Source organism: Dinoponera quadriceps, unplaced genomic scaffold, assembly GCF_001313825.1.
Source record: "Dinoponera quadriceps isolate SergipeBrazil2010 unplaced genomic scaffold, ASM131382v1 scaffold1573, whole genome shotgun sequence".
Lineage (NCBI taxonomy): Eukaryota > Metazoa > Arthropoda > Insecta > Hymenoptera > Formicidae > Dinoponera > Dinoponera quadriceps.
In genome coordinates this window covers 87,551-114,372 of record NW_014556062.1, presented here as the reverse complement: position 1 = coordinate 114,372, position 26,822 = coordinate 87,551, and the positions used below count along the sequence as shown (strand labels likewise).

Here is a 26,822-nt window from a genome sequence, read left to right as displayed (position 1 = left end):
ACCCCGATTAACCTGGGAGTAGTCGCCTTATTTTTTCTCTTTTACGCAGACGATCGCCGGGAGTCATTTAAACTCCATTAAAAACCGCTATTGATGACAACTTCAGACTCGAGAGACGTGCGAGATTCCAGAATTGACCTCGAGAATCGATGCCGTTTACGGAGGGAAGAGATTGGTTGAATCGACGTGACGATGAACCGAACGCATTTTAACTGAAGGGGATCGAATTTCCGACTCTTATGAATCCCAAATTGGATTACGAGGAGCAGAAATTCCCTTGGACGAAAACGTGCTTAGTACGTTGATCGTCGCGTTAATTCAACGGATTCTTCTTTCTCCGTGTCTAAATCGCTCGGGCGCCGCTCCCCGGCGAATTTCAAGTATCGCTCGGAAGCAAACCTGTATATACGATCGTGGCCTACATTCGGTTTCTCGCGAGTTTCGGCTGCACCGGGAGCCGCGTGTCGCGCGAGTATGGGGAAATACCTGGAGGTACTTACGTCATTTATGGTCGGTAGGAACGGAGCTTCCTCGATCGGATGCGCGATTGGTCTTCATGTTGCCATCGCTGCGGCCGGCAAGATCAGACTCAGCATCGTCACGATGACGAATGGTGAGAGCGCGGCGCTCCACGCACGTACAACGGTGCACACTATTCGCACGATCTCTCAGCGTCGACCGACGGCGAAGGGAAGCGACGGCGGCTGCGGCGTATTCGACAGATCGATGGTGTGCGCCTCTTCTCCGCGACTTCCGGCAGCCGTTCTTTCGCTTCCGCGCGCGGTATCGCGGTATGCATTAATTTCCGTACGATCACTAATCACACCAACACACTGTCAGATGGTCACGTCTCGGTTCTTCTCGCACGGCGCTCGTTTCCGCGTTCCTCCGAGATCCGTCCGGCTCTCAGCGAGGTTCCCTTCAACCCTTTGCGCTCTTCGCGTCGGTCGTCTATCAGAAACCGCAAGTATACAGCCGAAGCAGAGCGAGAGACCGCAAACCACCGAAGATGCACCGAATCGAATCGATGCTCACGGCGACCACGACGATGACGACGTGCAAAGGTATCAACAGTCGAACATCGACCACGAACACCGACGTAAAAATGCAAAGAGTCGAGGAAAATTCGAGCTTTTTATCTGCTTCTGCCAGCCGGTCGGACGATACAAAACTCGATTAAGCGTGACAGACAAAGAGAGAGAGAGAGAGAGAGAGAGATCGTTTAAAAAAACTTGTCCTCTCAGTTACGCAAAGCCGTAACAACACGACGGGACGCGACGCGATGGCGGCCAGTCAGAAATAAAACTCGCGTGCCTTTTACGCCGAAAAGAAGCGAAGAAAAGGTACGCGCACGCGAGTTTCGTATCGTCGGTTCCCGCTCATGCGCGCGCGCGAGCGCAAACGCGACTTGCGCTGCGGTACTTTCTCCATCGATATCGATATATCGTTAGACCGAGACGCGGAAATACACTTATGGGAGATTCTCTCCGTTTATTGCTTCCATTGTGTCCTCTTCCAGCAAGTTCTATCCGAATATCGTTCGCGGAGATCGCGAAGAAAAGAGCGAGATTCGCTAATTAGGAACGTCGAGGTTGGTGTAATTTCGATAAATTTCCGATCGTCTCGTCTCCCGATGTCGCGCGTTTTAAAGAAGCATCCCCCAACTCCAATCCACTACTTTTCTTCACGTTGCGTATATATCCGACGATACGATATATGGAAGAACAAATTTGATTGAATTTACCTGACCATGAACAGACGCGCTTTGTGTAATGAAAATAGAATTTCTAGTTATAAGAACCGAATTTTATTATAAGAACCGGAAATTCTCGGTTCCCTTCGATCGAAATGCGTTCGGTTTATTCATTGTCATGTCAGATGAATCCAACCAAACCTTTCCTTCCATATATATCACGCATCTATTGTAGACAAAAACAAACTATTGTAACGCGCTATTCGGAGTGGCACGAAACTAAGGCCGGTATCCATAGTCTTATATTAGAGTCTTATATTAGGATCTTATATTTAGAATCGTCTTAAGTTCATCTTCAGATACTATACGGATCTTTTCACTGGCTACATCTGAAAATCAATGCATCTGAAGATGAGGGTAGCACTAGAGTGGCAGCAATATTTTCTCTCCTAAAACCGTGTATGGGTAATTTTTTTTTTTAATTATCCGTGGATTTTTATTTTATTTTATTAATATCGTTTAATTGTTTTATGATAAAGAAAGCTTCCTCCAATGATAAAAATCCGAAGAAATGAGAAAATGAGAAAAATGGAATCCACAAGTGGATAAAAAAATGATCTAATCGCGATTCTAGTGTTAATATGGTCTTAAATATAAGATCTAACTTATGAACACCGGCCTCTCAGATTGATCTACAATATGTATAGTAAGCCTTTAGCCTTTTGCTCTAAGCATTAAATTATAACGTAATTTCTAGCAAAACGTGTTTCCAGCGCTACCAGACGTCGCATTTCCTAAGACTTAAACGTCATCGGTTGCGTTCAGAAAACGAGCGATCAGTGAGCGGTCAGTGATTATCGGTCTTTACAGTTAGATTCCTAAATTTAGACGAATTACGTTGACGAATAACTCAACCATTGTGTTTTCGGAGCGCAACCATTGTAACTTCTGGCAGCGCCTTTTGTCAGAAATTACGTTACATTTTATTACTCAGAGCAAAAGACTAACACCAGTATTCATAACCGGGCTTTATACTTATAAAGCTTCCTTAATTTTCTTTCCAGGTACCGTACGGCTCCGTTTCATTGGCTACGAAGCATCTAAAGTCTGAAAGGAGGCTTTAAATATAAAGTCCGCCTATGAATACAAGGCGCAAAAAGTTCACTACACTTATTGTAGATCCGGTGTGAGGAATGAAGTGACAAAGCGAAAAGGGACGTGGAAAAACGCGGGGCACGAGCAAGCCTTTCGTCTCGGCACACACACACACACACACACACATGGGGATGATCTCGCGAGTGTCTACGTAGCATCGAACTCACCGCAATCGTGCAGCCGCGGTTCCACGAGCGAACGATCGATCGATCAACGGAATCACCCCGCGTTTCCTCCACCTGAACTCGATGAGAACGGATCCGCGATCACGCGGCCGATAGACATGTCCTCACCCTGCGAAACGAATCGACAACCGAGAGCGAGCCGATAGGCGTCGCGCGCGTGCGCACGAAAATCCTACGTTTGGAATTCCCTACGAGGGGATGTTGGCGCGCGTACTGGGGTAGTTAGGGGGTTGGATCTCGAGCACGCGCACCGGTACGAATTTGAACGCGAATGCGCGAACGGACACGGTGTAACTGCGGACGTCGGTGGCCGTCGACGTCGGTGGCGCGGGTCTCTCACCTGGGAGGTGGGGAACAAGAGGCACTCCGTGGGGACCGGTGTGGACTCTCGACGGCGTTCGCCGGGCTCACCGGCGCGATCGTAACGCGGCCGTGCACGCACGGGAGAAGGCCGTCCTCCTCGAGAGAGGAGCCGAGAGCGAACGGCTGCGACACGATGTTCTATACTGTCCCCGCGAACTCGTTTTTCCCGGTGTTTCACTCACCGAAAAAACACCGCGAGGAGTAAACCGTAGAGCGGCGCTAGTCGCTAAAACACAATCGACGGTGGCACCTGGATGAAATAGAAAATGACGATGACGTTAAAATGATGAGAAAATCAGTGCACTTTTTGTAGTCATTTTATCGTGATTTTGACGTCATCGCGATTCTCTGTTCTATTCTATTTGGACTATGTTGTGCCATTTTCTAGACAGGAAAATTACACGATTTTCAAAATTATGCACAGACACATATAATATAACACACACACACACACACACACACAGATTATAGCACAATCGGCAGATTAAAAATTGCGACACTTTTTTCTATGAGTTTCGCCACGCCCCAGGTAGCAAGATGACGTCAAATGGCGTTTTAATAACGTCTCTAACGTCATTTGACGTCACCTTACTACTCGGGGCACCCCGTATCCAATAGGCGAACTTGTTTCTTAGTAATTCTCAGGAGATAATCCCACACCTTGAAACGAAAAATATCAATGTCACTCATTTTTCTATTGAATATGAAATGCGTTGCGAAATTCATTGAAAAACTGTTGCAACCTGTAATATGCCAACGTGCATATGTGTATGTACATAATTTATAAGGGTGAAAGTCGCATAAATAATTCCAGTTATAATGATATGGTTATAATGGCTTTTTGATCCAAAATAACACAAAATGTCACAGAATTGTCAAGAATGTGTCTAGGATGCCCTGAGAAGTGTCTTAGAATGTCCTAAGCACCATCCATGACGATTTCAGGACGTTTTATGCTGTCTAAGAATTATAACGGTTTTGACCTTATACGTGCATGTGTAAGGCTGAAAATCGTGTAATTTTCGATCTACAGAATGATACAACATACATAACGCCAACTATATCGTAATTTTGGTTCACCTGCTCGATGAAATCACACGAAATCGCGTCGATCTGCTGTTATGTTCGTCACAGCAGGAAATATTTTTCAGAAACTTGAAAATATCGACGAACATTACGATTGAGAGAGCGAGGCATTTCTATCGCTTTATTTTGTAATGGCGGCTTTTTCGAGCAGGTTATCACAGAGTCAATTTGGCAAACAACTTCAAGTAACATTAATATTTATCGATTTTCGGAGAATCTGTAAAAAGTAAGACGATAAGAGGACATATCAGACAAGAAAGGAACAAGCCAATAAAAGTCTTTGCACAAACTTTATAGTGCAATAAAATTAACCAAAATAATTTTCTGAACTATTCTGAATTAACATTGAAAAATATTTCTGTTAATTTTATCGCACTATAAAATCCACGCAAAGACTTTCATAAACCCCCTTTTTTCGTCTGATTGAATATCATTAAAGCCGTTTCATATAAACGTATTTTGTTATTATTACAATTATTATCACATATTTTTATTTATGAGCTCAATTTACTACTGTAGTTAGATCTTTCGATATCCGCTACGAGTGTCCGCTGTCAAAATATAGCAGCTTGATCGAGTAATCCCACACCTTGAAAGAAGAAAAATCAATGTCACTCATTAGCTCGACAGCGAAAGAGAGGAAATGTTACACGAACAGATATAGAATATTCGTCCTTTTACTTTCAAGCGAAGTGGAGTAACACGCAAGTTACCTCTCGCGCCAAGGTGTTGAATTGCAGGCCGCGTTAAATCGAGAGATATGAGTATCGCGTAATTGTCAAAGGTAAAACATTGAATCGGCATCGCGGAAACTTTAATTATCAGCGGCTTTCCACAGAACGAGTTACTTATCCACGAAATGCATCCATGGTTGGATGGCCACTTACAACGTTGCGCAACGAGTAAACGGCTAACAGCCTCGAATCGAAAGATTTCCTTTCAAACGCAATTTTGTGTCACGGAAAATGGGCATGTGTGAAAATTTTGAACACGTTTCATCTGTGTTATGTTTCCTGTCATAACACGCCGCACGTGTGTGATAAAAAAATTTCTGTTTATGGATAATTCTGATTTAGGCGCTGTTGCAAATGTGATTGCGATAACGCGCGTCTCCTTTGAGAGGAAACGATTGCGAGGTCGCCGGAATTACAACTTCTCAGCCGGAAGAGTGTATACGCGTCGCGTGATCGACTCTGTCGAGGAGACCAGAGAGATCGAGGTGTTTTTTTTAGAAATATGGTGGGTTTCGTGAAATGTAAAATTTCTCTTTGAAAGTAAAGAGAGAGAGAACAACACACACGCACACACACATACATACAGAGAGAGAGAGAGAGATATATATATGTGTGTGTATGTATACACCCAATACATATATATATATTTTTTTTTAAACATAATAAATCATTATAAATATAATTTTAATTAACAAATATTTTAAACATAGTTTTAATTATATATATGTATTTTTTTCTTAATATATATTCAAAATTTTTAAAATATATTATATAATCGAGTGCCATTTACTTCAAGTATCTAAAAAAATTTTCCATTTGATTCAGAACAATTGAAAGATTAAAAAGGAAAAACGGTGTTACATCTCAATGCATAAAAATATAATCATAGATTTGATTGTCACTGATACACAGTAACAATTAATAAAGTGAGTGGGTCACGTTTTCGCGAAAATGTTAACGAAAGTCAAGGGTCGTTCTACACACGGCTCGAATACGCACAATGATGACGGTATTGAATATCAGGCAGCAGAAAGAAGGGGAAAACAACGAATAGAAGAAGGAGGGAAAAAGGAAGGCGAAGGAGTGGTAAGGAAACGGTGCAGGCTTTTAGCAGCGATCGTTTTCCGGTTTTCCGTTCTCGCGAGGCACGAGTCCGCCTCAACCATATCCTTCGTCCTTTTCTCTCTTTCTTCGCCTCTCGCTTTTTCTCCGTTTGTCTGTCTCGCCTCTCGCGAACGCTCGACTCTCCGCTCCTATTCCGTCTGGCGCGCGCGCACGAGAGGGAAAGTATTTTATATCACGCTTGGCTTGGCAAGAGAAAGGGGACACGGTTCGCTCCTAATTTCTGCTTTAACTTCGTGAACCTATATATCACGTTGCGATCGCGATATATGTATGCGTACGTGTAACCCGACGTTGTATTCGAATTGTTCCGCGCCCGCACTCTCTCGCGCTCAACCGCCGCAAGTTTGCATCCCGATGTGAACTTTGATATCCGTATTGATACGCCGCGGACACGTTATTATACGTGCAGTGTTGCCACATAAAAAAAAATAGAAATCCCTATATTATACCCCTAATCAAGCAGAAAGAAAATCCCTCGATTTTCAAAATTTCACTCGAATACGTTTTGGATCACTTTCATCAACTTCGGTTAAGTTAACCGGTTAAATATATCGGAATCGATCAATGTAGAGTCCTAGATAAGTAGAGAAGCGACATTGAGGGAAACCGTCTGATTGGCTTGATAAATCACGTGGCTCAGCGCCATATTGTTTCCCTTTTTACTGGACTATCGTTTAGTGGACTATCGTAATAGAATAACGTAATGTTGCAATAAGATTATAATACTGTGAAATTATAATATTGTCGAAAGTCCAATTTCTTAAATTTGTATAAAAAGATTATATATTCTTGCTTATGTATGAAACAATGATCTCATCGATTAAAATATATAAGTCTTGAATTGGTACTAATTTTTTTTCTGTGTATGCGATCGTACATACAGGATATTTCATAACGAACGCAAGAAACTCAGATAGTTCGTTAGGAACGTCAAATGTTATCTCTCGCGGAGGCGTAAAAGAAGAAAATAAAGTAACAATCACACACACACACGCACACGCACTTACTCTCCCTCGAGAGGAGAGACATCCGGTATATGTGTCCGGTATTGCGAACATTTTTTGATCTAATTTACGGGCAAAGCGCGATTACGATTTCAGCGTCTGGCGATTGGCGGAATCGCCGATGAATTCTTTTATCCGAGGCTCCCAATGAGGAAACCCACTAACCATTCGAGTCGATCGCGCGAAGGGAGCAAGGAGGGGATGAAGCGCGCCGCCTCGATCGAGAGAAAGACAAAGCGCCTCGCGGAAAGTGGGAACGTAGAGTGGAGCGGAGCGAAGAGAGGAGATGCAGCTCCTTAGCGTAAGTCCGGCTAAAAGTGAAATCGACTATGCACCGCCTTGTATCACAGCCGTTATTATATGTTATCCAAGCCGCGGGGGGCAGTGGGGAAGCCCGAGGCCACCGTTACCAGGAGTTGCGCTAAGTGTAAAACATAATTCGCGCCAGGCGCGTGCATCCTGGGGTGGCTGCAATTATCGCGACATTGGAGCAAAATAGCGATAATCGCCGCGATATTTAGCGAGAATCGCCAGATTGCGCATCTGTCGGCGGTTGTAATCCGCACGCATGGGGAAATCCGCTTTACCGTTAATTCTTTCCTTTTTCCTTCGTTTTTCGTCGTGCACTCGACTCTTAAGGAACAAGCGTACAAGCCATCCGCGCTACGACCATCCACGTTAATTACGAAAGTGAAAGTACAGCTCGCCTGCGATGCTGGGATATGAAGTAAAAAGAAATCTGCGGGCTTCCTCTTCTACTTCTTCTTCATCTTCTTTCCGGTTACTTTTACGTAACTGACTAATCTCGTGATTGTTCTATATCCTGAATACTCACGTAATAACGGACAAATTTATTCTCCCTTAATAATACGAACAACTTTACACGAGTCGAAATTTTGACTAGAGCTACTTGACGCTTTTAAGGATAGTTTGCGCCTACTTAGATGACATATGGACTAATAAAAACCTACTTTGATGGTACTGACATTTATTGAGACTCCTGTTTCCTCGCCGTAACCACTTTGGTTAATAACGTCAGAAGCAGGAAAACGCAGATGCCCAACATTCTTGCAGAATACATTGAAATAAAAAGATATATTCATAAAATGATAATTGCAGAGTCGATCGAGTAGATCCGTAAAATAGTGCGAACTTTGTTTTTGCTCTAATAATCAATAAATAGACATAAAATTAATGAGAAGAAATAGGTTGCATGTTACTTTAATTTTACGGTTATTTATTAACTGTTAGAGCAAAAATAAAATTTTCCAATTATTTTACATGATCCGTTTGGTCACGCACGGACTCTGCAACTGTCATTTTATAGACATATCTTTTTATTTCGACATATTTCGTAAGAACATGTAAATACGTAGAATTTTGGGCACGCGTTTTCTCGCTGCTGATGTCATCAAACGAAATGTTTAACTTCTCTCTTGAACCTTTAATTTCACAGATTTAATTTTAATACTGTCTCGAACAATCTATTCTGACGTAAAAATAGTGAAAACGAAATTTTAAGATATCATCAAAACAAGAGCTCAAACTAAGAGTAAATTACATTATTAGAATTAGAATTGTGTGTATGTATGTGTGTGTGTGTGTGTGTGTGCGTAAGCCTTTTTTGCTAAACTCCCACTGCATTGTAGAATTAAAAGTTTAACATAATAAAACCAACATTTCGACTCGGGTATGTGTGGAAATGATTGATAAAATATTTCTCCAAATAACTCCGAAATGTAGAGTTTTACAATACCGTTCTTTAAATCTTAATCGTTACTCTTAATCGTTATCACGCTGTGCAAAAACTTTCATGATTATTCATCGCGAAGCGTCGCACCAGCGATTTCTCGCGTCTCGTTGCTCTCACGTCAGCTGCCGGTGAATTTCGGTAACGAAACCCGGAAGCGGGGTTTTTACGATCCCTGGAGAAACAAAATTTCTAATGCGATCTCGCAATATTGATCGAACCGCGCGAGTCACGAAATTTCGTAAAAAGATTTCACTGTGCACCGGAGACCGGAGAAGCAACCGCGGGGAACGCAATTCTCCCGAATCGCGCCGAAGTCGTTTTTACGCGCTCGCATTATCATTTGCGAAAAATATGCTAATTAAACAAACCAGTAGCTTCTTTTGCAAGCGGAAACTTTCCGTTTTCAAGGGAATCACGAGAAATTGTAAAAAGTATATACACTCGCGCTACGGTTCAATAAATGAATAAGCCATAAACGTTCGTTCGAGAATAAATCCCGGCGCATGAGTGTGGGTGATAAAAGATTTATTTCATTCATTAACGAATAAATTAATTTTCTCATAAAAGTGCGTTCGTTGTTTATCGTTTGGTAAGTTTCTGAACTCGTTTTTTATTTATTCGTTACTCGAGATAAGATTTGCCGAAAAACTCGGACGAAAACATTTTGACGGCCCCACGTGTAAACAATAATTTTATATTTAGCGAGATTAGTAATTGTTGTGTAACCATCCGGTTAGGCAGCGCATTACTAATAAAGCTGCAGTCTCTACCTTTCACAATACATAACGGGAACCATGACTGCCTGCCTGCTTGCCTGTCTACTTGCTTGCCTGCCTGCCTGCCTACTTACTTGCCTATTTGCTCGCCTACACCGCGTGTGCACTGTCCAAAACCTTGGTTGAAATCTCTGATTGTGATTTCGCGACGTGGCGTAAATAATGTATACGTACGTACATAAATAAGGATTCACAATGCAGGATTCACAGTTTCCTTAACCTTGCGACGTTCTGCACAAGACCGGATAACGACAGTTGCAAGAAAAAAAAGGAAGCGATCTGTCCGTCTTTGGGGGATAAGTAATTAACTGTCATTCAAAATGAAATCTCCCCCTCACGCTCCGGGTTTTCACTGTATATACAGGATACTACACAGTACAAATGTCCAAAATCGGGATATGAGACGTCTTTTAGTCGTCTTGAAGTCGTATTTAAGATGTCGTGATATAAGACGTCTAAAAGCCGTCTTATGTCTCGACTTTGGACACTGTGCTGTCTGGGTATTAAGTATTATTGTCCAATAATTCAGGAGTTGATATTTGAGGTAATCTTATGAAGAAAAATATACATATGAACATATGGTTTTAAAGGCCTCGTTTCACAAATATAGAGAGTGTTAAAAAAATTGTTTTTAATTATCGTTTGTTCTTAATATTTCCTCCAAACGAGAAATTTTTTTTTCAAACTCGGGCCATTAAACAAGCAGGATATTACCTTATGTTATCTATTAGCCGCTGTTTTGTAAGAAATCAATGGCACAGAAACGGGATTAAATTTCGGGCAACGTAACATTTAAAATCAGAACATAAGACGTCTTAAAGATATATTTAAGACGTCTCTCAGATATCTTGATTTCTGACATTAAGTTGTCTGGAATAGTACATTGATATACACCAAACTTGTACACCAGTGGACGGAATCAAATCAAATTTCTTCGCACACGGAAAAAACAGTTTAGTTGGTCTATACAGAAATCAGATAGTGCCAACCAGATTTAATAGTAAAATATAGAACAACTAATTATGTGGTTGCTGCAACGGTACAATTAAGTGACGGATATCTGGTTGCTCCAATCAGACTTTCTTATACTTCAACTACAAATGTTTTCATTCAGGAATAGTTATCTGGGGTCATTTTATATTCCAGCGGCCAGAAAATGAAGCTCACGTCATAATGAGTTTTTTTTTACTGATCGGGAATCAATATCTTACCTTTCATTTGGACATTTAAAAAACCTAGCTTGTGCAACAAGAATTGACCGTGATTCGTCTTATCCATAGTATAAATTTATAAAAACTCATTGGAGCACAAAACGACCCCAGGTGATCGTTCACGTTACAAAATTAGTCAAATATAGTAAGAATTCATATTGTGAATGCAAGATAATAATAAGTTCTCTTTCCTTTTCTTCTCTTGTTCGGATCTAAAATATGGACGAGGAAGAAGAAACACTTCGAAACATTTATAACGTTTGCTAGATGCGCACTCTATTAGCTCATCCTTTTATTGTTCTGAATTGCGTCGCCAACGTGTTAACGCGGAGTTCTTGGCTGAGTAGTCAAGAGCTTTAATCCATTGTATTTGAGATGATTGCCTTGCTTTTCACGTCATCATGATTGTAAATTTCTAGAGTTACTGGCCGCAGAAAAAGCAGCTTAATAAACTTTCGTTATGTTGATGATATTATACATTCATATTTTCCTCCGGGTTTCATTCCACCGTACGTGGATTTATATCGCGAAATGGAAATCACGTTTTGTTACACGCGCCACGATGAAACTGACTTCGGTAAGGATTATGGAAAGGTCACACTCTACCATTACGATACTTTTACTCTAACCACTGCAAAGCTGCCATAAATACGTTATTCGCGGTTGATCTGCTTTATCCGCCTCTGTAAGCAAATCTGTGATCATTCCCTCTCGAAGTTGGCTGCACGTAATTCTTAAAATTATATTTTTATTGAAAGCCATATTTGATGTTTGATTAATTCTTCTCGCGATAAATTTTGAAATAATTTCACAATTAGACACACACAAAAGGTGCATTCTGATATTCACTGACATTATTGAAAATCTATAGTTTATATAACAAACAGATTTTCAGTACTGACAGCAAATATTAAAACGCAGCCATAGAGATCTATAGTCATTTAGTCGGCTTTTATTGTCATTCAAATTAAAGCCTGCGCACAACCCATAACATGGCGATTGTATAGCATTCAGATGAAAAGTACCGCCATTGAACGAACTTACTGTTCTTACTTACATTGTGGTGTCAAGTATCTGGAAATTACTCATACTAAGATCTTATATATTTCATTACATTTATTAACCGATTAATCATTAAATGATAGTATTAATAATATAATGTAATAGTGTAATAAGAATAATAATATAATAGACATATATAATACAATCAGAATAATAATAAGAAATTATCAATTGCCTTTGAATCTTGTGACAGCTGCCTCAATGCCGTAAAGTTCCTAGCAATTCTACAGAGTTTGTATGTTCGCTCGCATATAGCAAAAAAATTTCGGGATACATTTGTTTCTTATAATATATAGAGTACATATGTTGTACGTGTCATCTTAATGTTTTAACGAAGTCTTTTGTTTCCTTCCTTACACCTTAAAATACCAATTAGAAGAAAAAGATTAACTTGCCTCGAGTAATGCCCAAAACTTTTAAGAAATTATTCCCTTTCATCTCGTATATATCCAAAATACATTACTAAATAAAAGCATGTTTATAAATCATCATTACTTATGATCAATATGTTCTTTTGTAAGATATCGAGAGAGAGTAACAAAGTTTTCCAATCAAATATAACGTTTGTATATTTTACGTGTATATAATTCATATCAGAACAAATGATAGCTCTTGTTCTACGTTTAATGTGCAAATTGTAAAAAATTTTCTCCACGAAAAATTAACAAATAGTTCCTCTCTCTGAAATATCGATTTCTATATCTACAAATGTAGAAGCTACAATACGTCCTATTACACAGATAACGTATGCACGGAGAAATATGTGATTAAATATCTACCGTGATATTTCTGCAATCTGTGTATCTCATGCAATGGGAAAAACATCGACAATCACGAATATTAATAATGCGAGAGGTAATTTCTTCGCTAATAATGTCGGAGGGGCCACTCTTAACGGTCTATTTAACTGCAACTTCTATACAATACTCAAAATTAATTTTCACAAAAAACAAGCAAAAATGTCAAGCATTGTTCATACAAAACAAATTATATAAAAAACGTACATCAAAATTAAAAATCGGCGTATTTAGATACGCTCTTCGTCCAGATGATCTCGAAAGAAATGAGAAAAAGGAAATTTATAAAAGAGAGGAACTATACAGGATGCATAGATTTAAGTCTTGAGTCTAACAATTCACTCGGGCGCGGATAGAACTCGTCAAACTGAAAAGTCCTGCTTCATTTCGCAAAATAACCGCGATAATTTTTAAGATATTAATTAAAGACAATTGGCAAAACAATGTACGCAATGCTGCGACCTCATGCAATCAGGGGCGAGCTCTGCAGAGCAGTCTCAAGTTTTGAAAAGATACATTTTAGATTTAATTCCTGATCTCTTAGCGACAAATACAGGCGAGCAGCCTCAAGATCATACGTGTAAGAGCTTGAATACAAAATCTATCGTAAGCATTTCCGACAGTCTTAAGTCCGGATTTACAAACCTTTTAATCCAAGCAATAAAATATAACGTAATTTCTGACAAAAGACGTCTCCCGCGCTACCGAACGTTGCAGTAAAGCTTAAAACTTAAAAATTGCGACGTCTGATCTGGTAACGTTTTTTACTAGAAATTATGCTACGCAATTTAATCCTTTCAGCAAAAAGGTAAAGGCTTACTGCACCTATTACAGATATGGATTAAACGTGTGTCGAAGTCCCAAATCATTGTATAATGATTAATGTAAACGTAAACAATGCGATAAATATATTTATTCGATCAATTATGCGTTAACTTGTGACTCTTGTAAACGTTTATGACTCAGCTTGAATATATATAGTTACAACAGGCTTTGTGCTCAAGACTTAACGCACCACTACGTCGTTCGCTGCTAGCCGATATTCATCATTGCTAAGAAAACATTGCTAGTCAACATGCCGAAGACACTCTTCAGGCTATCTATAAAGTTGATCGCATTACAGGCATTCATTCCTTATATTCAGGCCATATTTCCTTAATTAATAATATCTCGATAGTTTTTTCGCGGTAATTAGCAAAATCAACTTTTCTACTTAGTTTAACGAGTTCTACCTGCACACGTGCATGAAGATACACTCGAGTCCGAGACACCCTATATAAAATTATGCCGTTTGAACCTTTGTATACTTATCATTTATCAAATTATCAAATCGAAGGGAGAAAAAGAGGAAAGTAGACCAAATTTATCGCAATTTATGAGTTGCAAAGATGGGAAATGTAAATAAATTTCAAATTACTTGTAAAATAATCATCGATGTTGGACAAGATTAATTCAGCGGATCCACCTCGACATAATCGAAGATAAAAGGTGATGGAGTACTAGGAGCGTCTGCTAATATTTCAGGCGGTGCTAAGTTCATTTGTTGATCAGCGTCCATCCATGGGTCGATATCGTTTCCTCCGATGTCCAAACCAAGTCGCAAGTTAGTCGGAGTATTACCAATGACAAAGTGATCTTCGGTCAATGGTAGAACATCCTTCAATAAAAGCCTACGAGAAACGCCTAGATAAAATCAGTTGACTTTTCATGAGAAGAAAGAAAGAAAGATGTAACGATAAAACGCATAAGAGTATCCCGCATTGAACAACAAGCGAGCTCTCTCACCAGATGCTTTCATCAGCAACAACGTGCACCTTAGGCACTGGGAATCCATTAAACGGCGAAGCAACGGGCAATGTGTAGGCACCCATGTTTTCAAAAAGGACCCAATCGCCAAGTTCCATTTCGTATAACAAGATATTCTCGACAACTTGGTCTAATCCGTCGCATGTCGGACCCCAGATGCTCGATGGAATTAACTTTCCACAACCATCCTAACGATAGACGCGATATTTGTGATTGAAGAAATTATTTTGCTATTTTTCTTTGTTTATTTCAGGCTTCCGTTCCTTCGCCGCAGTCGTCTTGATTAATGACGTCGGAAGCGTGCCCAAAATTCTAGCAAATTGCATCGGAATAAAAAGACATATTCACAAAATGATACTTGCGATCGATTGTAAGATATTCCGAAAACTTTCCTTCCACTTTAACGATTACGTAACCATCAAACGTGGTAGAATCATGAAAAAAGATTGGCTAAAAAGAAAAATTGCATGTTATGTTAATTTTATGCTTATTTATTGATTGTTAGAGCAAAAGAAGAGAGTTTCTAGAATATTTTACAATTATGGAGAATCAATCGCAAGTGTTATTTCATGGATATATCTCTTCATTTCAATGTATTCCGCAAGAAGACATTAAGAATACGTTTTTTTCGTTTCTGACTTCATCAAACAAGACGACTGTAACGAGAGACCTGGAGCCATAAGTGCTTGTTTATTTTTCTGTGTATTTTTATGCTACACTTTTTATTTCCCCCTAAACTGATTGAAATTTGTCTGTCATTTACAATCTTTCCTTAATTATGTACACTAAAGAACTTCTTCTCCCGTTAATAAATATTATTATTAAGATTATTATTAAATATTATTATTCCTGACCACGTTACGTCTTATTTGATGATGTCAAAAGTGAGAAAAAATATATTCAGACTTCTTACGAAATATGTTGAAATAAAAAAGACATCTATAAAATGACAATTACAGTCAATCGATATAAGATCTATAAAATAGTACAAAAACTATAATTTTGCTCTAACAATCAATGGCCGCGTTCAACAGAACGTTTAGTTTGCAACTGTTAGAAGTTTCCGGTGCTGAGATTGGATTATTAGTAGATCTAAAAGAATAATCTCATCTCAACTCAGATAACTTCCAACAGTTGCAAATTAAACGTTCTGCTGAACGTGGCCGTAAAATTAATATAAGAAAATCACGAGAAAGGATAGAGTAAAAGTAAAATTTTCGGAATATTTTACAGATTTGCTCGATCGACTGCAATTGCCATTTTATGGATATATATATATATATATTTATCTCAACGTATTCTGCAAGAATTTTGGGCATGTTTTCTTGTTTCTGACGCTTCATTAATTAAGATAACTGCAGCGAAGAAACAAAAACTTTAAGAGAATATCAAATCGATGACGAACTTAATAAGCATAATGATAACATAAGCTGCGTTCAATAGAAAAAATAATTCAACATTTTATGTTTATTACTCCTGATTTTTACATTTTTCTGGATTTATCAAAGATCTAGAAGAATGCTCCAATCACAGACAATAATCATTAAACGCTCATTGAGCTACTTTCTCTGATAAACGCAGGCATAGAGATAATTCTTTAAAATGTTATGTTACATAAAAACTGACACAATCATGCTACTTTTTTTGTATTTCTTATACATAAAAATCTTAAGTAAATAAAAAAGTGATATCAATATGTATGCGATGAATGTGCACTATTTTACTTTACCATGTTTAATAGGAAATGTAATCAAGATATATAGACATTTTCCTACAACTTTTTCGTAACCAGGGTGTCTATTTAAAACCGAAAAAATACCCTAAGAATTAATAAATTCACGCCTATAATTTATGTAATACCATTCCTTTATTAATTAAAATTAATTAAAAATCAAGTCGAAAAATTCTAAACTATTTTTTTCTGATTCTTAAAGAAGTAAATATTAAATAAAATTCAATCAATTACGTAATATTTGTTTATAAACAACGTGATAATTGCAGACAATGTCCATTTAAAATTCCCTGATTTCTAATAAAATTTCCTACGAATTTTCTGGTATTTCCAAACATAAGCAAATTCCCTGAGAATCCCAGATTTTTCTAGGCAGTATACCCCCTGGTATCTTTTAGGCTTCTAAATTTAATTGATATGATGTAAAAATGTTCTTTGAAATGTTTCTGATTACAACATTGGCACATTCGATGTGTACAAGCTGCAGGATTTTTGTAACAAGTAAATATTTACGATGAGATGTCATTTTTGAAATTTTCAATTGTTTTCGCCACATAGTGAAATATACTCCAATTCATTTTCGCACGTACTCTTTCACTGTGTAAGAGAGCATTTATAATATTGTACAATCAATGCGACGTAAATTTTGTAGAAAAAAGTCGATATTTTGCCAACAAAATTATCAAATATAACATCCCCTTAAGAAAGCATGAGAAAAATATTTGATCGATACTCGACCATTTTCCTCGGATAAAAGTAGCTTACCTTGAGAGGAAGAGGAGTTACGTGTTGGTGATCATACAATAGACAATTGAACGATCCGTAGACACCATCGTTGATATAATACATATTATGCGCAATAGCACCAGAAGAACTATCGTCTCCGCGCACGGTACGTTTACTGTGAATGCATGTTGCCAGTGTGAATGCAGACGCGACGTAGAAACGGCCCGGTTCGGCGATCACATGAACAGCATCGGCTGAAGAATATTTCCCTTATAAGTTACAGTTCCAAGCGCAAAATACGTCCGATCGCAACGAAACAGCCCAGTGTAACTTACTATTGAAATATTCGTCGAGCGCTTGGTTGATGGTATCTGCCATTTTATCGATGCTTGTGCCTTTGTTACCTGGATAACCACCGCCTATGTCCAACAGATAAGGTTTGAAACCCAAATCGATAGCCTTATCGAACAAAATTTTGGAATGTCGGATAGCACGATAATACACCGGAGGATCTTGACATCCAGATCCAACGTGGAAGCTGATGCCCACCACGTTGAGGCCCAGCACACGTGCAAGATGTAAAAGAGCAGGAGCCTCGTCTAATGGATCGCAACCGAACTTCATACCGAGCGGGCATTGGGCCACCTCCGCGTCGCAGCGAATTCGCAAAACAATCTGCAATGAAAAAAATATTTACTATTACGACCGAGTGATCATGACGAACAAATTGCGGAGATACAACGATATGTTACCTTGGCCGTTGGAAACAATTTCTTTATTTTGTGCAGTTCGTTTTCATTGTCTACTGTCATGGTTTCCACCCTCATTGCAGCAGCGTGACGAATATGTGAAGCTGGTTTGGCCGGATTAGCAAAAATAATTCTCGAAGAATCCACCCCGACACTCAAAACTTTATTTATTTCACCCTATGAAGTAAAAAGATGTTATATAAACAATAACCTTTCGATGAAACAAAATACTTTGACCCAATTGTCACACGTTGACGAGATAAAACTTGTATTTAAAAGAGACGTATTTGTCGCTAAATAAAAACAGATTAAAAGAACAGGAAAAATTATTGTATTCACCTTGGACGCACAATCAAAACCGATACCAAGAGCTGCTAATACCTCAATTACGATTAAATTGTCGTTACATTTCACAGCTGGAATTACGAAAGAAATTGATGTAAATAATCATACACCATTACACATGCATAGTTTCGAACGTTATTCATTCACCATAATAGGGCTCAACTCGTGGCAATTTTTCTTTCCAAATTTGATGTTTTCGTACGATATCTCCTATATCCAACACGTAAAAAGGTTCTTCTTGTAAACCACTCATTGCAATGTCTTTGATGACGGTCATAACGTTGGATTCGTTGTCTAATACGTGGATGCGTTCATTTAAATGTGTATCCTTCATATTGAATGATTTTGATGAATTAACCGGTACTCTGTAGGTGCTAGGCAGCAAACTGAAAGTCCAATGATTAGGAACGATACAAACAATAAACGAAACAAGATGGAAAAATAAGCATCCGACGTCAAAAATTCTTTTCTTTAAGGAACATTTTTCTTTGATCGAGGGTTCTATCTTTCATTCGAAAATAAACCCTATATCTACGCGTGTTAAATTTACGTTGTCAATATGTAAACACTCGAAACTACGAGGAATTTTTGGTTCATAAAGAATCTTCGAAGCGACTGTAATTCGTCGAATTCTTGTATAATTTTCAAGAGATTGCATGACAACTCTAAAAAAAACCTAAAATAAAAGACTTTTATAGCAATTCGAAAGCCTGACAATAATTATCTACTGTGTGTGTTATAAACGAAGATAAATTTAGCATAACAAAGAAAAAAGTAACGTACGAGGCAGCTGTCAATGAGAATTGGGTGAGTCGTGGGGAAGCGAGTTAAGACAAGATCAATGTGGGGGTGCTAGCAAAGCCACGGGGGCTCTGCGTTCAGGGCCAACTTCCAGTTGCCGCAGTTATTCAAGCACCCACCAGCAGACTGACCTACCAGCCTAGCGCAGATAGAACCCTGCAAAAGAAGGAAAAACACAATTTGAACAAATACCGTTAAACATGGCAAGTTTACCTTATCCAACTGCGATGCTATTCTACTTCTTCATCTACTAATTCTATGCGAAAATTGCTTTCGGGATTTTAATGAGTAAATTGACTGCAAAGTATTGGCCATTCTACAAACATTGATGCTAAAATCCGTGGAGTAAAATGAATGAAAAAATAAAAAAGAAATATAAAGGAACACGTCTTATCATCAAGATTAGCGGTTGTATACGTTGTATATGATCTAATTGGGTGACTATCAATGTTTACCCGGAGGAATACATATAATAAAAAACATGTATCAAATATAAATAAAAACTATATCGTGAAATCATACACACTCACACACATATGCGTCACAGTTCGGTGAAATCTATATCTGTCTTTTACAAGCTGTAGAAATTGCACTGGTTTGTAAATGAGTATAAATATAAGTACAATGCGCATGTAAGAAAGAGATGTATGCATGTAATCGAAAGTATAATTTCTAAAGTATAGAATATTTTACTAACAAGAAAGAGAAAGATCCCTTACAAATTGTAACGTATTTAAATAATGTATTAAATAAATTAGCATAATAAGTATTTTATAAGTATTTTTACCATGAATATCATCAGACTGTTTATCTTATCATATTTTTTATCAGAGCAAGTAAGATCTGATCTGAAAGTCTTTTGTCTGAAACTAATGTTACTTTGGTCAAGTAAATGTGAGAGAATATTCTTTTCAATTATTCTTTTTTATACATCCAATCATTATTTGTCACTGCATTCAGAGTAAATATACTAAGATTTTCTCTGTCATAGTGTATATTACAGTCATGTCTCGAACTAATCATATCTAAATTTAACATCGTCTTTTCGTGCATTGTCCAGGTAATTGTCACTAATAATTTAGGAAAAATTAGTAGAATTGACAGCTTGATAAAACACAATTTGATTTCTTACCTGACGTTGGAGAATAATTCTCGTTTCTTTATCTATACAACACATACAACAAATACCACAACTACTTGGAGATTATGAATGATTTTGAAAATCCTAGTTGCCGGTACGTCTCATACGTGCGATAATTGTAAAATACAAATGTTTCACGAATTACTGAAGCAATTTAATTAACGAACTATAAGCGTGAACGCTTCGTGACGATGATAAGGTACGGCCTGGTGGGAATTCAGGACGATACTGAGTCTGAGGCAACTATTTAGGCCAGTACTTATACAAGGAAGATAAGTAATATCAGCCAGTCTTTGCGTGGTTCCACGCCTGCATCGTACAAGATGTCTTATCTGTCAACCACCAAGAAACATGGTTCATAGTACTGTGATTTCAAGTGGGGGGGGAGGCGATACAGAGTTCGCTGCTGAATAACGCTTTACTGGGGGTTGGGAAATAACGCATTTCTAGTTCTCGCGACATCAATCAAGCGTACTATATCAGAGATCAACATAAATCACACTGATAAAGTATACACAGCTAAAAATAACAAGTAAATTCTTACGAGGAAGTAAAGATAATATTTGACGCCATGTTACAAATATGCGTTCCTAAAGTATGAAATGGAGTATGAAAAGCAGTGAAGAAAAGGTTCAACGATGCAATGCACAAAAACGCACGTATCACGTTGTGTGTGAATTTTTGTTCTCTTTTAAATTAAGACTGAAATTTCGTGTTTCTCCTTGATTCCAATACATGAAACGGTGTTCTTACATAATGTAACAATAACTCTGCTGGTTCGAACAGGAAATACTCGTCTGAGCAAGATAGCACAAGTTCGAAGATATGAGTAAATTGACTGCAAAATATTGGCCATTCTACAAACATTGATACTAAAATACGTGAAATAGAATGAGTCAGGAAATAGAAAAGAAAAACAATACATCTTATCATCAAGGTTAGCGGTTGTATACGTTGTATTTTTAGTGACTATCAATGTTTATCCGGAGGAATACATGTAATAAAAAGAATGTATGAAATATACATAAAAACTATATTATGACAGACAGACATACATGCATCACAGTTCGGCGAAATCTGTCTTGAACAAGCTGTGGAAATTCGATTCTCACTTTATCATCAAGTAAATAAAGAATAAAGGCCAAGTTCTACAATTTAAACATACAACACACGATTCATCATATGTAAATATCGAAAATGAGAGAACGTGCGAGATTCTCGAATGTAACAATTCCCGTGAAAAGAAATGCAAATGTGATACAAGCTGTTTGAAATATAGCTAAGTGATTCTCTAGAATTTCATACACTCGAAGCCGATTAGTCAAACCTTTATAAATGCATACACACTGCTGTAGAAACGTTACGGTGCATCGGTGACACTCGATATCGAGTGCGCGGGGCAGAAGTAGTCAGAAATAGGAAACAATTACACGTAGTCAGAAGTAAGAAACGGAGTAATTACGGAGTAATTACGAAGTTGATCGAAAACGGCGAATATATATCGAAATGATCGGCCAGCGGGGAAAATGCGTTAATCGGTAAACTTCGAGCCGATCTTTGGTACGAAGCCGATTATTTCAAACAAGCTCCGATCAGCGTGCGAATAAATGTTGTCCTCCGGGAAGAAGAAATATCTGCGTGCTCGCCGTTTAGAGAGGAAATTTATCATACACGATCGTATTCGCGGAACCTGGTCATGGTAGTGTGGTTCGGGGCAATGATTCCACTAATCTCGGATATTGGTATCGAAAATACCCACCTTATCGGACGATCGCCACCCTGCGGGTCGGCACACGGTTATTGACGGAATGATGGAAGTTTTCGGTGACCGGATCCCAAAAATCAGTCAGATCGGTCGACGAGAATCGAAGCGTCGTTCGTGCGGCGACCAGTGCTTGCCGTCGAGTTCTCGCGCGAACGGTACTCCGTATGACGGTGTGTCGATAAAAAACATTCGTTTCGCCCGTTAACCGTTTCTTACGCGTTACTTAAGCGAGCATAACGCCGACGACTTTGATTCGGGTTCTGTGAATTTAATTTTGTCTCGGAATTAAGTGAATCCGAAAACGAGAACCCCACACACTAGGCCCACCGAGCCTCGCACCGCTACACACACACACACCACCGACCGAGCACAACGCGAAAAGACCTGCGTGTCTTCTTCTTCTTCTTTAATGGTCGAGAACGGTCTCCCTATAGGCCGATATCGTGACAGGACAGACAGCGCCAACTAACGATTGTTGGCGGAAGGACCGTTGAAATATAGGGTGTTTACGACGATCGGAGAGACCCGTTGCGTTCGGGAATCTCACTCGTGGTGTGCAGAGAGAATCTAGAGAGAGAGTGAAACGGGATTTACAATGAGATTTAACTTCTAAGCCTAGAAATGGACCAATCATAATTGATAATTTTTCTATAATTCGATTATGATTGGTCAATTTCTTAAGGCTTGAAGCATCTCTTGTAGACTAGGACTTAGTGTCGGTCCACAACAAGTTTTTAAGCCTTAGGAAATTGACCAATCACAGCTAATTATTGTTTTCACATTCGACTGTGATTGATTAATTTCTTAAGGCTTAAGGCTTAAAATACCTATTATAAACTGACGCTTATGAAACCGATGCAGGAATAAAAAACAAAATTAAAGTTCAATGGATAAAACTCAAATTGAGCGTTTCATGGGCCTTGCAATGGCGCCATTAGATGGCGCCAAAAAATCTGCAATTTGTTGACTTTATTAAAATTCGGAATGCTCGTGGATCTCGAGCGGTGCGTCACTGTTTTATTCGCTGCACGCGATTGAGTCTTATTACATTTTGTCATATATGACATTTCGGTAAGAGATGCGAATGAATTCGGCAAGCCATCTTGGCGGTCAACGCGAATCAAGTCTCATTGATATCGCGAACGCATAAACGTNTGCGACGAAGAACGATAGGACCTGCGTGACAGACAAAATTCCCGACATCGCGAGATGTTGGCACCGCGCGACTCGCGCAAGGATGCGCTCGGATGATAACACGAAACAAACAGATATCGCTCCCCCCGGAGAGCGATATCTGTTTGTTTCGTGTTATCATCCGAGCGCATCCTTGCGCGAGTCGCGCGGTGCCAACATCTCGCGATGTCGGGAATTTTGTCTGTCACGCAGGTCCTATCGTTCTTCGTCGCACCCTACTCGCTGTTCCGTCGTTCAGTGGGTCCCCCGCGTTTCCTCGCACCCACCAGGAGGACGAGTCGCGCGAACTAGCTGTTCTGAAGTCGCGCTGAGTAGACACGAATTTCCGAGTGACCGTTCGTCGTATCCAAGGGCAGAAGATATACCGTGTCGCGACCATATCTGTCTTTTTGTTTTGACACGCAATCAACACAGCCACCATCGTGTGCAGTTTTTGCAAACGCAGACGCAGCCATTGCTCGTTGGTTTAAAGAGACGTACGCAGCGATTTGCAGCGGAGAATGATTACGCGAGAAAATACACGTCTGATTCCAGATCCGAGTGCGCGGGGCATTTTTTGAGACGAAGGTAGTCCACTATTCCCATATTGCACCACCTCGGCCACACGAAATTCACTGATGATGAGTTGCGTACGTTGCTGCTTGATTGGCGCGAGTCGCTTGGCATCTTCTAACCATGTCAACAATCATGGTGGGTATGGTGTTATGAATAATTCTTATGCGTCATCTCTGATAACAATATGGTAGCTATAAATGTCGTCTACAAGAGTGATGAAGCAACGAGAAATTATTTTTTCCAACTGCGCAGTATATAAAATTGTGAGGATTGCGGCCACGAGAACTCTGACAACCAGCAGCAGCTTGGGAAAAACCCCAACTGATACTACACCACCTTCCAAGGACACACATACCATATCTGGTGGATCTTCCAGTGGTGGTACTAGCGGTGGTGGAAAGAAAAGCACACTAACCTGTCCCAAGTGTGGAGATCCTTGTACACATGTAGAAACATTTGTATGTAAGTGAAATGCTGCTAAATCAATATTCTACCGTAGCAGAGAGAATTGTCGGATTTGCCAGGATTGCTTTCATGAAAATTTACATAGCATCTTACACAGCATCTTTATACAATACAGCCTCTACAAGATTCGTCAAGTGTGAGAAATGTCATCATTTCTTCGTTGTCCTATCGGATACTGATTCGAAGAGAAGTTTAAAAGAACCACTGAGGCCAGAAGATAGTAAGCAAGGAGGATATAGAAAACCACCACCTCCTCCTAAAAAGGTGACTGATTATTCTGAAACTCTGTGATTTTTTGTTAATATTAATAATTACATAATATCAGTAATTTAGCTAGAGCAAATAGGAAGAAATAGTGATAATGATGACAAATGAATATTTTCAGATATTCGAATATTTGAACAAACATGTTGTTGGTCAGGAATATGCAAAGAAGGTGTTAAGTGTTGCCGTTTATAACCACTATAAACGAATTTATAACAATTTACCGATACAAAACTTGGTACAAACCAATACTCATGCAGTTGGTACGCAGGAGACAAATCATCCCTTCACTCATAGAGGTCTCAAACCACGTAAATAGCTGCTTCCCAATGATACAATGTTATATAGTGTTTCAATGTCATGACGTAATGCATATTTATTTATGTATTTTAAATATAGTTATAGTGATTGAAATCACCGATATAATCTGTAGATGAAAATAGTGATTTGCATAATTGCCCCCTCCCTTCGCCAGATGTGCTGTTGATAAATAATGTTGCGTGAGATTGTTATAAAACGTTTTTCTGTCTTCAGATTTACTACATATTTCGGGTGTCGGAAATCCATTGGGAGTTGGATATCAACACGTTAACATAGGAAGTGAGCATAAGTCATCGGGCAGCCAGTCTGTCCCTGGATCGGACATCTTGGATAGCAAGCAACATCAATTGAAATTAGAGAAAAGTAACATACTGTTACTCGGCCCTACAGGCAGTGGAAAAACGTTACTCGCACAGACAATAGCGCAATGTTTAGATGTTCCGTTTGCAATCTGTGATTGCACCACTCTGACACAAGCTGGTTACGTCGGCGAAGATATAGAAAGTGTTATAGCTAAGCTCCTTCAGGACGCAAATTACGTAGTAGATCGAGCTCAAATGGGGATTGTTTTTCTGGATGAGGTTGACAAAATAGGAGCTGTACCTGGAATCCATCAGTTGCGAGATGTTGGTGGGGAAGGGGTGCAACAGGGAATGTTAAAGATGCTTGAAGGAACGATTGTGAATGTACCAGAGAGAAATAGCTCCAGAAAGCTTCGCGGTGAGACGTTACAGGTGGACACAACGAATATTCTTTTTGTCGCCTCGGGAGCTTACAACGGTCTAGACAGGCTTATTTCACGACGTAAAACTGAAAAATACCTCGGGTTCGGCGCAAAACCCGCATCCGAAAGTCCAGGTAGACGAGCTGCAACTTTAGCTGACGTTGCTAATATGTCGCCCTCTACTGAAAGAGACAATAAAGAAAAGGACACGTTACTGCAACAAGTAGAGGCTAGAGATCTCATTGATTTCGGCATGATACCAGAATTCGTTGGCAGATTCCCCGTGCTTGTGCCTTTTCATACACTTGACAGAGACATGCTAGTAAGAATTCTTACTGAGCCAAAAAATGCTATCGTTCCTCAATTTCAAATGTTGTTTTCAATGGACAAGGTAGGTTTAATGATCTACCTATCTCTTTTCCCATTAAAGGTCTGCCAACGATATTAAATATATTGAATCTCCTTAGGTTGAGCTAACATTCGATATCAACGCCCTGAACGCAATTGCTTCTTTGGCAATGGAAAGAAAGACGGGAGCACGAGGTTTGCGCGCGATTATGGAGTCGTTACTTTTGGATCCTATGTTCGAAGTACCGGGAAGTGATGTTATGTCGGTTCATGTAACAGAACAATGTGTAAAGGGTCACGAGAAACCCCAGTATGTGAGACGAGGTGATAGCAATGAGGATGAACTTCAAGCACAGCATGTACATAGTTAACAAATAACTAAAAAATGTAATACTTTGGTATAATTATTTCTTTAACGATAGATAGACCATGTTTGAGAAAGAAATTAAATTAGAACATTTGTAAACTGTTAATTCAATTATTTTATAGAAAAAATATATTTTTTCGCGTATATATGTATATGTATATATATATATATATATATCATATACGAAAAATAATATGAACAACGCATATATATATATACATCTTTCAAACCATCCTGCATATTTTTCAATGTTTATAAAAAATTGTTCCAAATTTCCATGATTTCTTTATATTAAATTTCTAATTTTAATGTTTTGGATACGCGCATTTGCAGTGCTGAATATGTATGTTGCAGTTAAATACATGTGTTTTGATATTAACAAAAAGAGATACATGCATGTATACGTATATGTATACATGTGATTTAGAAATATACATATGTCGCCACATATGTGTACATCATATATACATATACGTTATACATATACGTATTTTTTGGCAGTTATATGACAAATATAGATATAACAACTATAATAAAAAGAATACCAATGTTATATAATTAAGAGCAAGTCATGT

General features: G+C 38.8%; 3 protein-coding genes across 12 annotated transcripts in view; 1 reads left to right on the top strand and 2 right to left on the bottom strand.

Moving 5' to 3' along the window:
• Positions 1-3,312, bottom strand: part of LOC106746575 (venom metalloproteinase 3) — a 62,051-nt gene extending 58,739 nt beyond the window's left edge. For 2 of the 5 annotated variants that reach the window (XM_014623307.1, XM_014623312.1), the window contains exons 1-2: positions 3,016-3,312; positions 501-951 (exon numbers count right to left, since the gene is read on the bottom strand). The gene's annotated coding sequence lies outside the window, so the exon portion shown is untranslated. The remainder of the gene's footprint in view (positions 1-500; positions 952-3,015) is intronic. The other 3 variants (XM_014623309.1, XM_014623310.1, XM_014623311.1) reach the window with 3 other exon arrangements.
• Positions 3,313-14,161: 10,849 nt separating this feature from the next.
• On the bottom strand, positions 14,162-22,400 carry LOC106746584 (ornithine decarboxylase-like). Of its 2 annotated transcripts, none has more exons than XM_014623324.1 (9): positions 22,004-22,400; positions 19,086-19,259; positions 18,450-18,688; positions 18,297-18,373; positions 17,961-18,134; positions 17,544-17,883; positions 17,248-17,462; positions 14,730-14,938; positions 14,162-14,614 (listed from the first exon to the last, which is right to left on the bottom strand). In XM_014623324.1, the coding sequence occupies exons 3-9, from the start codon at positions 18,634-18,636 to the stop codon at positions 14,392-14,394; spliced, it is 1,425 nt and encodes a 474-aa protein (XP_014478810.1). In that variant the 5' UTR covers positions 18,637-18,688; positions 19,086-19,259; positions 22,004-22,400; the 3' UTR covers positions 14,162-14,391. The 2 variants fall into 2 exon arrangements, with proteins under 2 accessions (XP_014478810.1, XP_014478812.1); XM_014623326.1 differs by having other exon boundaries at positions 14,539-14,627.
• A 592-nt stretch (positions 22,401-22,992) lies between these two features.
• Positions 22,993-26,331, top strand: LOC106746527 (ATP-dependent Clp protease ATP-binding subunit clpX-like, mitochondrial). 5 transcript variants are annotated; one of them, XM_014623196.1, is made up of 7 exons: positions 22,993-23,080; positions 23,738-23,893; positions 24,011-24,220; positions 24,339-24,487; positions 24,609-24,798; positions 25,022-25,923; positions 26,000-26,331. In XM_014623196.1, exons 2-7 carry the CDS (start codon positions 23,821-23,823, stop codon positions 26,249-26,251), a joined length of 1,776 nt encoding a protein of 591 aa, XP_014478682.1. In that variant the 5' UTR covers positions 22,993-23,080; positions 23,738-23,820; the 3' UTR covers positions 26,252-26,331. The 5 variants fall into 5 exon arrangements, with proteins under 5 accessions (XP_014478682.1, XP_014478679.1, XP_014478681.1 ...); XM_014623193.1 differs by lacking the exon at positions 22,993-23,080 and adding an exon at positions 23,299-23,663; XM_014623195.1 differs by lacking the exon at positions 22,993-23,080 and adding an exon at positions 23,299-23,679.
• The last annotated feature ends 491 nt before the right edge of the window (positions 26,332-26,822 follow it).